At 50.7% G+C, this 13,564-nt stretch overlaps 1 protein-coding gene across 1 annotated transcript; it reads left to right on the forward strand.

Annotated features, from left to right (window-relative positions):
- Nucleotides 1–1,616: 1,616 nt before the first annotated feature.
- Nucleotides 1,617–11,956, forward strand: Natd1 (N-acetyltransferase domain containing 1). The gene is made up of 3 exons (XM_008821947.2): nucleotides 1,617–1,808; nucleotides 7,891–8,009; nucleotides 8,954–11,956. Exons 1-3 carry the CDS (start codon nucleotides 1,712–1,714, stop codon nucleotides 9,068–9,070), a joined length of 333 nt encoding a protein of 110 aa, XP_008820169.1. The 5' UTR covers nucleotides 1,617–1,711; the 3' UTR covers nucleotides 9,071–11,956.
- Nucleotides 11,957–13,564: the final 1,608 nt, after the last annotated feature.

Below are 13,564 nucleotides of genomic sequence, written 5' to 3' on the forward strand. Positions count from 1 at the left end.
GAAGTCACCTGAGACTTGAAGGTCTTATAGTTCCAGTTCATGATTGCAGCCAGCCCTGACTCAGCCCTCTCTGACCCCAGGATCCCTTTCTGTATATAATGACCCCAACCTTCTTTTGTTTCCAATGCCCTGACACAACACACAGTTGTTAAGTAAATTATTTGCTCAGAAAAGATAGTCTCAATAGTCATCTGACCTTATCAAACAATAAAAAGAATCCCAATAAATCAAAATGAAAACTTAATGGGCACAAAACTAGACAAAGGAGTTTGTTACATGGATATGCAAATGACCTAGCAGGTGGGAAAGAGGTGCCTATGCCAGTTACTGCCAGCTGAGATGCTGCTGAAATCAAAAGGACAAACATTCATTGCAACTTACAAAACTGTTGGTAGCCATGTAAGGTTGTGCATCCACTTTGGGAAAGGTCTGCCAGTTTCTTACAAAACCATACACCTGCCATTACACCCAGCCATAACTTTCCTGCGGGCTACCCTAGGGGAGTGTTGCCATGAAAACTCCAAGCAATGGGCCAAACACATCCACAGCAGGTTATTCAGAATAATCTCACACCAAAACAACCCAGCAGGTGGATGGCTAAACTGGTGCATGTACACTGCAGAATTCTTGACACACAGTGAACAAAATAGAAACAACAACATGGCTAACACAGGTAAATGAGAAAGAACCTAGAGAATAAAAAGTAAATATTGTGTGGTTCCATTTTATAGGCTGTTCTTAGGAAAAGCGATTTGGTCAATGGTGTTAAAAGTCAGAGTGTAGTTACCTCAAAAGGTAGATACTGATTGGAAGGGAACCCTGGGGACCCACAAAGCTCTCCATTTTGCTTCTAAGTGCTTACTTGCCCCCCTCCCACTTGGCACTGGGGACTGAACCCACGGTCTTGCAAGCACTCTACTACTGAGGTACAGCTTTCCTCAGCTTCCCATACAGCCATCTATGTGGTGGTCTTATAAATGCCGGCATCAAGTTTGACCTTAACAAAATTGGACCGCGTGCCCATGGCAGGCTTTCCAGATACTCTTTGCGGAGGTCTAGGGTTCTGGGGAGACACTGGATCCTGGTGGCTAGCTTCCCAGGGATCTCATACTTCTGTCTCTCAAAGGAAGAGGTGGCTTTCCAGTTTTCCATTAAGTTCAATAACAACCCTCAGGATAATCTCTCCCCATCAGCCACAGCTGCTCTAGGTGGATGGGCTTCTCAGCACCAATCCCTCCCTGCAGAGTCCCAGCTGAGATCAGGTATGCCTTTTGCTCCCCTGGGCCCGGGCTTGTTCATCTGTAAAAGGGAGTCCCGCATATCTGTGTTGCAGGCTTGCGGTGAGAATTTTAAGTGCACGCAGCGAGACCTTATTGAGAGCTTTCTGCATACCCAGGCTTGGCTCTACATGAGCCTCGCACACAACCAGTGTCTAATATTCGTCGTGGGGACAATCAGAATTTCCCTACAAGTTCTGTTTTTCCGGTTGCTTCTGCAGTAAAGGCGAGGAGAATCCGCACCCGAGCGGGGTCACCGCGTAGAATCCTTCCAGGGCCGCCCGCGGCCCCTTTAAGAGGCAACAGGAATGTATCTAAACACACAGGCCCGGAATGCACGTGACTCACAGCTGATTTCCGGCCCCACCCCCGCCTCCTGGCCGCGCCGCCCCAGCGTCGGTTAGCACAGTGGTCCCCGGCCTCGGCCCCGCGCGATGGCGCACGCGGCCCCGACGGGCGCGCAGGAGCAAGGCGGCCCGATTCGCGTGGAGCACGACCGCCAGCGCCGCCAGTTCTCCGTGCGCCTCAACGGTACCGCGCCGCCTTTGTTCGTGCGCGGGCGGGACGGGGCGGGACTGGGCGGACGGACCCTGGGCGGGAGGGTTCCCAAGTACCACGGCCTTCGGGGCGGGACCCGCGCGTCCTTCCCGGCGGCGCACCTGCTAGCGTCGCCCGCTTCCGCCGGCGCCGGCGAAGGGCTGCCGCTCGGATCCCAGACAGCCGGGCGCTGGCGGCCTGCGCCTCCCGGGGCATTCGGTTGCTCCCTGCAGCCAGAAGAAGCTTGCGGGGGACTGGGGGATAACCCAGGGATCGTATGGCCTGGAGTAGGAGGCGGGTAGGTGGCTCTGGGGCTTTGGCCAACTTGCCTAGTCGCGGGGAGCCTCGGTTGCTCGGAATCCTCGTTGGGCATAGCATAAGTGCACACTGCATTGGCTGGCGGTGATGGAATAGGATCAGAGTGACATACTTTGGTACACAGCAAGTGCTGATAAACATAGATTGATGGTTATTTTCTAAACCAGAAAGCAAGGTCAAGTCTTCACCTCCTGTAGACTCTTTACCAGCCGACACTCCCCCAGGAGATCCGAGGAGTTGGAAGTAGAATTATGACCACTTTGTAGCCCACCCCTCCCAGCCGGGCCCTCTGGGAACATCCATGACCCTTAAGGGCCACTGTCCTGTTTGGAGAAGGAAAATTGGAGGCCCAGTAAGGAAAGAACTTGTCTGAGGTCAGCCCGTAAGTTGGACAGCCCTGAAAATACTATGCAACTTGCCCTGGCTTCAAGAAGCAGCCTTCTGGGACCTGCACTTGGTCACAATGTGCCACCTGACCATTAAGCTGGGTCCACCACTTCCACAACCACAGGGGATGAAGCTGTCACATCCAGTGTTATGACACACCATCCCACATTACAGATGAGTAACCTGAGGCTGGGACTTTAGGAATTGACTTGCCCAGCTGTCCCTCCACATTCTCCCCTTTGAGAAGCCAGTCCTGCTGTGATGCTGGGGGTGGCTCAGCTGGCAGTGATGCTTGGTGTGAGGCTTTTCAGATCCTCTTTTCTGATGTTTCTGAGTTCCAGGGAAGTTCTGCTTCCCCAGGTGATTCTGGAAGCTCACTGGATCCACCCAGAGAAAGGAGGAGAACCCTGGCACTTGTTTCTCCTTTCTCTTCCAAATGGGTTCAGACAAAAGGACAGCCCTCCAGAGCTGGCTGGGAGCAGACTGTAGCGTTGAACTTACCCTTCTTGGAACCTGCTGTCTTGTGGCTAACTACAGATGTTGCCCAGCAGAGATGGGTGGCTGGAAGCCAGCAACCCCTCCCCAACTCTTTGAGTGGTTGCCGCAGTTTGGGCCAACTAGGATTCATTCCACAAGTATTTATTGAGCACCTACTGTGTACTAGCACCCTTCAAGATGCCCGGGATTTGTAGGGTTGACAGTCTAGCGGGGAACATGGATCTCAAATTGCATAATATCTTAGGAAGCAAAGGCTCTCCTGAAGGGTGAAGTTGACCAGAAAGAGGGTGTTTTGGGATAGGGCTGCTGCTTAACATCAGGTGTCCAAGAAGATAACATTTAAGTAAAGACCTGAAGGAGGCAAGAAACAACTATAACAGCAAAGAGAGTGCCAAGTGAAGGAACAGTGAAAGCAAAAGCCCTGCTCTGTGCCTTCTGTATGCACAGAGAGGAGGATAGCAGATAGGATGAGGTTAAGAGGGCAGAGAGGACATACAGTGTCACGCCTGAAAATGTGTACTTGTATAGATTTAGTTTTTACCCTGAGCACAGCGGGTGCCTGAAAGGATCCTGACAGATGACATGGACTAGGCACCCTAAGACTGTGCTGATGGAGAGCCTCCTATGCCAGGCATGATAGGGTGGGGAGAAATGTCTAGGTCCTGTGCAGATGTGACAGAAAACGAGGCTAGGGCTCACTGGTGCAGGATGTAAGAGGAGACTAGAACTCAGATTTATATGACCCCAAATCCAAGTTCTGAAATACTAGCTGTATGGTCACCATTTCATAGGTGGAAGACCAAGGCTCAAGGCTGGTGGGCAGCTAGGCCAGAATGGAGCCTTAGGCCTCCTGAGACTGTTTTCTGATGGCTAGAGGAGACCAGATAAGAGCCTGCCCTAACCCTTTCCTTCCCTCAGCCAGGGATAATCATTTTGTTTTTAGTAGGTGTGTTTGTTTGTTTGTTTGTTTGTTTGTTTAAAAATGTGTTTTTATTTCATTCATGTGGGTGTGTGGGTGGGTGTGGGCATGCCTATGGAGGTCAGAAGAAGGCATCAGATCCCTTGGAGCTAGTTGTGAACGGCTGGACGTGGGTGCTGAGAGCCCAACTTGGGTGCTCTGGAAGAACAGCAAGTGCTCTTAACCACTGAGCCAGCTCTCCAACCCCAGGGCCAACCACCTGTTGCAAGAAGGGTCATTCAACTCTCTCCAGAATCCCCCTACCCCTCACTTTACAGATAGGAAGACTGAGACCTGGTATAACAAGAACTGAGCCTAGCTGGTTTCTCCAGTTCTTGGGTGTTCAGCACTACCCCCATAATGCTATTCTCAGATCTGGAGCACTCAGAGCCCAGCCAAAACTGAGTCTATGTCACCAGGTAGCAGTGTCTACTAGCTCACTACACATGTGCTGGGGGGTATAGTTGATAGTGCCTGCCCCATGATGGTAGGCAGTCGGGAAGCTTCTGGTGAAGGGACAACCAACCCAACCTTTTGTTGGCTGCTGTAAGGAGGGGCCACTGTAGGGGGTTGGGGTGGAGGCAGCTTGAGCCTGCTGGCACATCTGAAAACCAGCCCAGGTGCCTGCTCTAGGCTTGGATAGACACTTCCTGGGGGTTTGGCTGTGCTTTAGGGATCCAACCAAAGGGCCAGGGGCCAGAGTCTGAGATGGCCAGTTTGCTTCCAGCCCCAGCATGCATCTGATAGAAAGTAATTTTTTTTTTTTAGATTTCCTGGGTGTCTATCCTGGATGGGGTTCTGGGGATATGGTGGTGACTTAGTCTCTGTGACCACCAGACACCAAAGAATTCCTGAACTGCCCAGGTCTTTGTACAAACCAGGTTGCCTCCATGGGATTAAGAGCAGAAACATACCAAAGAGAAGAAAGACACTAGCAAGTTGACAGGGGCTCAAGCCCCACTCCTCCCCCAAGATTTATGCTACAATATAAGCTGGAGTCTCTGGTGGCCCACAAGACCTACATGGTGTGGCCCTAGGACCCACTGACTTAGCTTCCTAAACTCCCTGACCCTGACTCAGGCCTAGTCACTTTGGCCTCCTTGCTGTCCCTTGAACATCTGGCCCCAGGACTTTTGCCCTCTATTTTTCTGATCTGGACTGCTCAGTCCCATGGGTCCCTATGGGTCCCTCATCCCTCAGGTCTTTGCTCAAGAGCAAGACACCATCCTTATAATGACAGCTCCCACCCTACTCCCTACCCCTTTTTTATAATACTCATGTGCCCATCTCTTGGGAATCCTAGATCATGAGGGAATGCTGTGCCACTTGCCCAGGACCCCAAATATAACCTGAACATGGTGGGTAGTCAGTGACTCTGGGGGCAACTAAGTGGCCAAGGCACATAAGCAGATCCCTTGGTGAGGGGTCAATCCTAAAATAGCCCCCCTCTGTGTTCATCCCTGGTGAGTTTAATTGACCCCAACAGGTGCAAAGCTAGGCCTGGGTCCCTTGTCTTTCAGCTATGGTAGATGGCAGCAGAGGTTACATCTGGGCCTTGGCCAGGGCAGTGGGCACAGCCACAGAACAGGTCATTTCAAAAGGGTTTCAGTGCAGAGGAAGGACATGGCCATTGTGGGCCTGACTGAGATAGGAGAGAACATTCTAGGTCTGGAAGTGGGAAGTAGAGCAAAACTTAAAGCCAGCCATGGTGGTTATATATCCATAGTCTCAGCACTCTGGATGTTATGTGTCTTGGATCCCATGAGTTTCCCTCTGGAAATGGGGAGTCATAGAAGCCTTGCACCTGCCTAGACCGTATGCTGGATATGATTCTCTGCTGAATTTGTCATATCCCTTCGACACCTGATGCAGGCAGAGGGGCCAGACAGCATTTAGGAGCTGATTCCCTGGCACATGAACATTTGAACACACGTAAAACACAACTTGCTTGAAAGTTAAAATACATGAAATAAAACTTGCTTTTAAAGAGTAGAAAAATCAGAGCCAGGCACTAAAGTGCACACCTTTAGTCCCAGCACCCCAGAAGCAGAGGCATGTGGATTTCTGTGAGTTTAAGTCCAGCCTGGTCTACATTGTGAGTTTCAGGCCAGCCAGAGCTTCATAGTGAGACTCTATCTCAAAAACACAAACAAACGGACAAAAGAGTAATCAAGCTGAGCCTGTTCCATAGTAAGTTTTAGGATGGCCTAAGCTCATTGCACTTGGGAGACAAAGGCAGGTGGATCTCTGTGAGTTCAAGGCCAGCCTGGTCTACATAGTGAGTTCCAGGCCAGAAGGAGCTACAGAGGGAGACCTTGTCTCAAAAAGACCAAAAAAAAAAAAATGTGTTCTAACCTTTACTCTTGGCCTTTCACCCTAGCTCTGCCTCTACTTTTTCTTTCTTAAATTGCATCCCACTCATTGTACCCTTCCCAGCTGAGAGGTTTTGTCCTGGGCGACCCCTGGCTTAATAGCTCTACCTCTCCCGGTGCCAGCTTTTGAATTTCCTTCATACACAGGCACTTCCCTTAAATCACACACCTTGGGTTTGACTTCAACTTGTTTCTCTCGTTGAGCATATCCCTGCTACCAGCAGATTTTCCTTGGGGACACCTTTGGACGAGTGTCGGCCTAGCATCTCCCCATCAGGACTAGGGTGGCTACTTCACTGGGCTTCCTGCTTCTCTTAGGCTATTGCCCCACAGCAGCCAGAGGAGTCTGTGAAACCACGAGTCACCTCCCATCCTCCTCCACTGAGGGCCCAGCTCATGATAGCCAAGAAGACTCTGCAGGACCTGCCCCTGTCAGCCTCCTGCTGTCTCTTCACCTCCCACTCCTTTGGTCCACTCCAGCCACACCAGCGTTCTCACTGCCCCTCACACAGGCCCTCTCTGCCCTGGAGCCATCTCACAGCTGTTCCTACTGGAGCATCTCCCCCATCCAGCATCTCCCACACCCCTGCTTCATCCTCTGATGTGTTACTCACTTGCTTGTTATGTTTATCATTCCTCCCCTTCTAGTCAGTTCCATGGAGGCGGATCTCTGGGTCTTTCTTGTTCCTTGCTGTATGTCCAGCACTTGAACAGTGTTTGGGGCTTATTAAACATTCAATGGATGTATGAGTAGATGAATGGGTGATGAATAGATGGATGGACGGATAGATAGATGATAGATAGATAGATAGATAGATAGATAGATAGATAGATAGATAGATGAACAGGTGGGTGGGTGGGCAAACAGAGGGAGAACTACAAATTGTGATTGGAGCAACTTCCTGAGTAATTTTTGCCAGTGGGGTTTTGCATGGACTAGTGAACCCCTATCCTGGCAGGCCTGGAAGGGGGTGAAGACCCTTTTGCTCCTGTTTCCTGTGCCTGGCATTGGTATCTTGTGGACTCTTAATCCTGATTGTATCTCTTGACCAGGGTTTGGCAGGAGTTCTGCTGTGGATGGTATGCTGCCTTTCCTGTCACCTTCTCCTTTGCTGGAGTCATGAGTTTTCGGCGCTCTGTTGTGTCCCAAACTGGACCTTAGGGGAAGGGGTTTAGCTGGGAACACAGAGCTTGGCTGGGGGTAGGGGCTTGTGGGGTATTGTGTGTTATTGGCCCTATACTAAGGTTAACACAATGTGCCCTCCTTGAGCCCTACACAAAGCCCTCTGAGGAAGAACATGTCTCTACTCTGGGGATGTAGAAGCTGAGGCACAGAAGATATTAAAACTTCAATGCTTAGGGACTAGAGAGACAACTCAGTGGTTAAGAGCACTGGCTGCTCTTCCAGAGGACCCTAGCACACTGGTAGTCTGGCTCCAGATACCATCCCTCACCCCATCCTCCAGATTTGGGTTTGCCAGGGATGACCAAGCTCCTCAGGCCTCTATAGGCCATACCTCAGCTGTCTTCATCCCTGCTCCAGGATGTCATGACCAGGCTGTCCTACTTTACGAGTATGTGGGCAAGCGGATTGTGGACCTACAGCACACAGAGGTACCAGACGCCTACCGAGGGCGTGGCATCGCCAAGCATCTGGCCAAGGTAGGATAGGTGGCAGACTAGGACATGGATGCCACCCTCCCCTTCCCTTGCAGGAGAGACTGGGGCTGGTGACTAACTCCAGCTTGCTTCTTGACCACAGCATAGCCTCACAGGCCCATTTGGCCAGTGGGTTGCAGCTGGTGGGTAGGTATTGGACACTGCTCATCATCCTAGTCTTCTGCAGCAAGTGGCCACCATTCTGGGCCTAGGGTCTCTGCCTTGGGACCCAGGATCTAACAGTGGTTGATTAGTAAGTTCTAATGGACAAATGGATGAATGTTTCAAGTCAGTGGACTTATGCCTAGGTCCTATCCCTACTCCTGCCTCTCCAAAGCACCTCAAACTCCAGCCTGCCTGGCCAGGAGGTCTGGGCTCAGTGAGGGTAGGTACAGGTAGAGCAAAGAATGGCTTTCAGCCAGGCATGGTGGCACACGCCTGTAGTCCCAGCACTTGGGAGGCAGAGGCAGGCAGATCTCTGTGAGTCAAGGCCAGCCTGGTCTACATAGTGAGCTCCAGGCCAGCTGGGGCTACAGGGAAGCCCTGTTTCAAAAAGACCAAAAAAAAAAAAAAAAAAAAAAAGAATGGCTTTCAGGTGAACATTCCCCCTTTGCTCCTAGGGGAGTCCTCTACTGGCTTCCTCATCCTCTGCCCCGTCCCACTCCCTGCTCCTGGCTCCACTGGGCTCAGAGGCCTCGTCCACCCTCCCTGTGGTGCTTGGTGAGCCTCAGCCCTTTCATACAAGACATGGCTACAATAGCTGGTCTGTGGCGTTAGCCCAGTATCAGGGAGGGAACTCAAGTCACTGACATGGGCAAAGTGGAAGGGTGGCCACACTGGGGAACAAGCAGAAGGAGCTGATGATCACCTGTCTTCTCTGGCTGTAGTGGGTTGAGGTCCCCATGCAAGCTGCAGCTCTGACTACTCTTCTCCCTCTGCTGGTCCAGGCTGCTCTGGACTTCGTGGTAGAAGAGGACTTGAAGGCCCACCTCACATGTTGGTACATCCAGAAGTATGTCAAGGAGAACCCCCTGCCGCAGTACCTGGAGCACCTACAGCCATGACCCTGACAGCTGCACGCAGGAGTACACCCCACAGGCCTTCCATGTGGGCCTCACCCAGCTCATGGGCTCTCAGGAACCTGCTCCTGTGGGGACAGGCTCAGAGTTATTCTTTTAAGGACATTCGTCTGCATCCCTCATTCAAGGTTTTGGGGGCCAGCTGCTGGCAAGGATATACGGAGGTCCAGAGTGGGACGAAGGGTAGGCCAGGCAGGCAAGATCCCCTTCCCACAGAAATTCTCCAGCTATGCAGAGGTCTCCCTTCTACCCGCTGCACACTCCATCCGGCCCAGGCTAGTGGGTCCCTGCTCTGATCAGCAGGAAGCTGATGTGTGGTCCCTCCTACCACCTTCTGGAGTTGTGTCCTGCAAATGAGGAGGATGCTTCTGGAACCAAGAAAAACAAGAAAACTTTTGTGCCAACATCCCAAGGTGGGGTGCCAGGCCTCAGTGGTACCATTGCTAACTTTCTCAGACTTCTGTGCCCTGGCACAAGCACTGAAACTGCAGCAGATGGCAGCCTTCCCTGATGTGTGAGGACAGTGGATAGAGCTCTGGCCCGGACCTGGCTGTGCATGCACACTGACCAGAGTGTGCAGACAGGGCACGCAGCAGTGGGTGTCTTCCTCTCCTTGGTACCGACACCTCTGAGCTCTCATGTGGGCTCTGTAGGAAAACAAAGTCCCCCCATCCAAGGATATGCCTTGCCATAGACCCATCTGCCAGAGTCAGTTCTGAGACTTGGCTGTGATCTGCTGAACAGTGCAGCATCCCTGGCTGCTTCTGGTCTTTCAGTTGCACCTGCTTTCTTGGAGGTCACCTTGGCAGGGAAGTGGCATACTGTCCCCCAGAATCCATTTGTGGCCTCTTTTTTGCTGTCCTGGCCTATGGGTATCTTCCACCTGCCTCTCCACTGCTGGAGTTGCAGTTCAGAACCCAGCCACAGCAGCTCAGGTCCACCCCAGATATTTGTGTACAGACATCTTCCCACCCCACAGGAGGAATACTGAAAATTGTACCAGGAGGCCAGGCAACCTGCCCAGGAGTCCCTGAGCTCAGAGCTCTTGTGCCTCACCACTGTGAGTCATGGGCATGAACTGGTGTGGTCACCACCATCCTTATCTCCCTACCTCCTGCATCCCTGGATCTTACCCCATTCTTGATGCTCCTATTCCAGCCTCCAGAAATTCCAGAATAACCCAGCACAGCCCCACTTGTCCCCCTTGGCTCTGTCTGCCAGGGGCTCTTTTCAGGGATCAGAGAAACCCCTGGACCTCTAAGAAGACATTGCTGACAGTGTTCTGATAGCAGGTGACTCCCTGTAGTATAGTGGCAGTGTGTCCACAATACAGTACTTGAATGAGGGTCCTGAGTCATGTGGGCCCAAGAAGAGTGGCTGGGCTTAATCTGTGGGTTTGTCTCTAGTTCCTGCAGTGTGACCTGGGCATTCTCACTGCCTTGCCAGCTTTAAAGTACCACTGGCCCTGCCACACAGCCTCACAGTATAGCAATAACCATGTCTCAGCCCTCCCCCCCTTGGCTAACACTGCCCAATTGGGCCACTCTGGTGCTACCCTATCCCCAACCCCCAATACTTGCTCCATGTCCTGAGATTCTAAGAGCCCAAGGTTAGGGACCGATCACTCTGGGCCTCATGTTCCTTCAGCAGGTCTGTGCTGTGGCCAGATCTTACCCTAGGGCTTCTCCTCTTTGCCCAGCCGACTCATGTGCCTTTCCTACTCTGGACCTGCCATCGGTGGTGTCTTGGCCAAGCCTGGTCTTCAAAACTGCAGCCCACCTCACTTTTTGACTTCTGAACACATTGCATGACATGATCAACATACTGTTTATCCCACTGGTAACTGATGAAAGACTTAAGGCACAGTGAGGAAGTCAGGGAGCCCCAGATTGAGGGAAGAAGGAAAATAGGTTGTGTGGGGTCCTCCCCCATGTCCAGGCTGTTCCTGGGTCCTCAGCACCACCAGCATAGTGGAACAGTTCCACTTCAAGGGAAAAGAGCCAGGATCTGAAGGGTCCCTGGCTGAGGTCTCCCAGTATAGTAGTGGCATTAACATTGGGATCTCAGCCCCATTCTGAGCAACTTTGCCATCTGCATCTCTTTTCCACACTACCTGAACACCCTGTACTTCCTTCAGAGGCCACACTCCCCATTGCTTGGGCAACAACTTGCTGGGGATTCATGAAAGAGATTATGATGCCACACCAACTTCTGACACATGAGCTGTTCTTTGTCCTGAAGTTGATCCTTTGGGGATTTCTGGCCCAGAGCAGGGAGCCTTACCCAGTATTGGTAAACACGGGCACTACAGGAAGTTAAAAAGCCTTCCAAAACAAGATCACAGTAAAAAGGGAATCACCAGCCAGAAACCTACACAGAAGCCTCAGGGTCCAAAACCAGTTCCTATCTTCTAGATGGTGCCCAGTGTATGTATTGTGTCTGATGTTTACTTTGGGAGACAAATAGCCTCAGCGATACCCTGATAAAACTTCTAGCAACTTCCTTGCTTTCTTGGTGGGCTGAGATGGGACTGTCTTCAGCTGTAAAGGTGCATGCATGGCTTATTGAGAATGACCAGCATCCAGAAGTCTGGCTTGCATATGGGGCTGTGTTTGTAAGCAGGAATACTCTGGAACACTTGGCCACACACTGTTCCTCAGATCAGGACTCAGGCTGGTTCAAGTCCTCCCAGATGTCCTTTTACTAGTCTCAGGGTCCTACTTGCAGCTCAATGCCCTAAGTTTCATAAAAGATCTGATGAGGCTATGAATTCGACTTGCAACTCTGCAACCTCCAGGATGACATTTAGGGATTTCAGCTGTATCTGTCCTATGGCTTCAAGATATTAAAGATGCTTTTCTGGTTGTCAAAGTTGCTCTCTGGTTTTTTTGTTTTTTTTTTTTTTTTTTTTTTTTTTTTATCAGTGTCTTGCGATAAACAGTTTGTTCTGTCCATTTTCATTGTTAGCAGTCAGTCTGCCGCCGACCCCCAGTCTAGGAGTGAGACCCCATGACTCCCATTGGGTCTTCCAGGCTTTGCCTTCAATGAACATTTCATCCAGCACTTACAACATGAAAACCATAGCCCTAGTTTTGCTACCAGTCTATTTTGTAATGCACAACAGAACTATGATTAAGCAATTTGTAAAGAACAGAACTTTATAATTCCTGAGTCTGGAGAATCCAAAGAGAAGGAACCACATCTGGCTGGGGCTTCTTGTTGCACCATCCTGTGGCAGGCAGCAGAAGAGCAAGGTGATATGTCCAGACACCCTTTACAAGAAGGCCACTCCTGCACAAATTAACCCATGCCTAAGAACTGAGTCATCGTGAACCAAAAACCTTAAAGGTTCCACCTTTCACCATGATGGATTGGGGTTGCGTTTTCCAATGCATGACCCTTGGGGTACACATTTAGACCATAGCACTTCATGCTGTGAGATTTCAAGTGTTATATTTTGGTTGCTGTGATGACCATGACCAAAAGTGACTTATGAAAGAGTTTTATTTGGGCTTAGGGTTCTAGAGGGAGATTCTAAAATGGTGGGGAGGCATGGCAGCAAGCAGCAGGCATGGCGGCAGGAGTGGGAAGCTGAAAGATCACAAGAGGGAAGCAGAGAGCAACTGGAAGTGGGGCAAGGCCTAACCTCCCCAAACAGCACTATCAACTAGGGAGCAAGTGTTTAAATACCGGAGCATTATGGGGGCATTTTTCATTTAAACCACATTCTACTTCATTAGGTTCATGGCCATATCATAATTCAAAATGCATCCAATCCAACTTTCAAAGTCTCCATAAACCTAAACAGTTTTAACACTTGTCGCGAGCCACGACTCTGTCCAGCAGAGCCGAGGAAAGACGACACAGATACCAAGGTGAGGTTCAAGCTTCTTTTTCTCTTCCTTCCTTTATTCTCTCTTATTCTCTCTCATATTCTCTCTCTTTATTATCTCACCCACTACTCACACCTTTGTTCTCCTATATCTCTCCTTTCTCTCACACACTTCAGCTCTTCATATATCGTTTCCAACAGCCCTCTCCCCAGCCAGGACCAATCAGGACACACACACATGCAGCGGGCAGGCAGAGTGCAGCTCATTGGCCACGTAGCAAGATCATCAGGCAGGCAGCACATGTTCGGGCTCACCATGCTTCAGGGAGTTGGAGTAAACAAGCGAGGATCACGAGCCTTGGCAATCAGCCGAGAGTTGAAGTAAACAGCACGAGGTTTGGCAGCCAGCCAAGGCGCCATCTTTGGCTGGCTCGGCCGTGCTCGCTTCCCACAAACACTGTTTAAAAGTCTTCTGAAACTCCTCTCTTAACTATGACCCCTTGTAAAATCAAAAAACCAGTTACATACTTAAAACATACAATGGCACAGAATATACATTTCCACTCCAAACTGGAGAAATGGCATACTGAGGAAATTCTGAACAAAAGCAAGACTGAAACCAAGCAGGGAAAATCCAAATTCTGGGA

This window comes from Nannospalax galili, unplaced genomic scaffold (genome assembly GCF_000622305.1).
Source record: "Nannospalax galili isolate Female #2095 unplaced genomic scaffold, S.galili_v1.0 scaffold1448, whole genome shotgun sequence".
NCBI classification, from domain to species: domain Eukaryota; kingdom Metazoa; phylum Chordata; class Mammalia; order Rodentia; family Spalacidae; genus Nannospalax; species Nannospalax galili.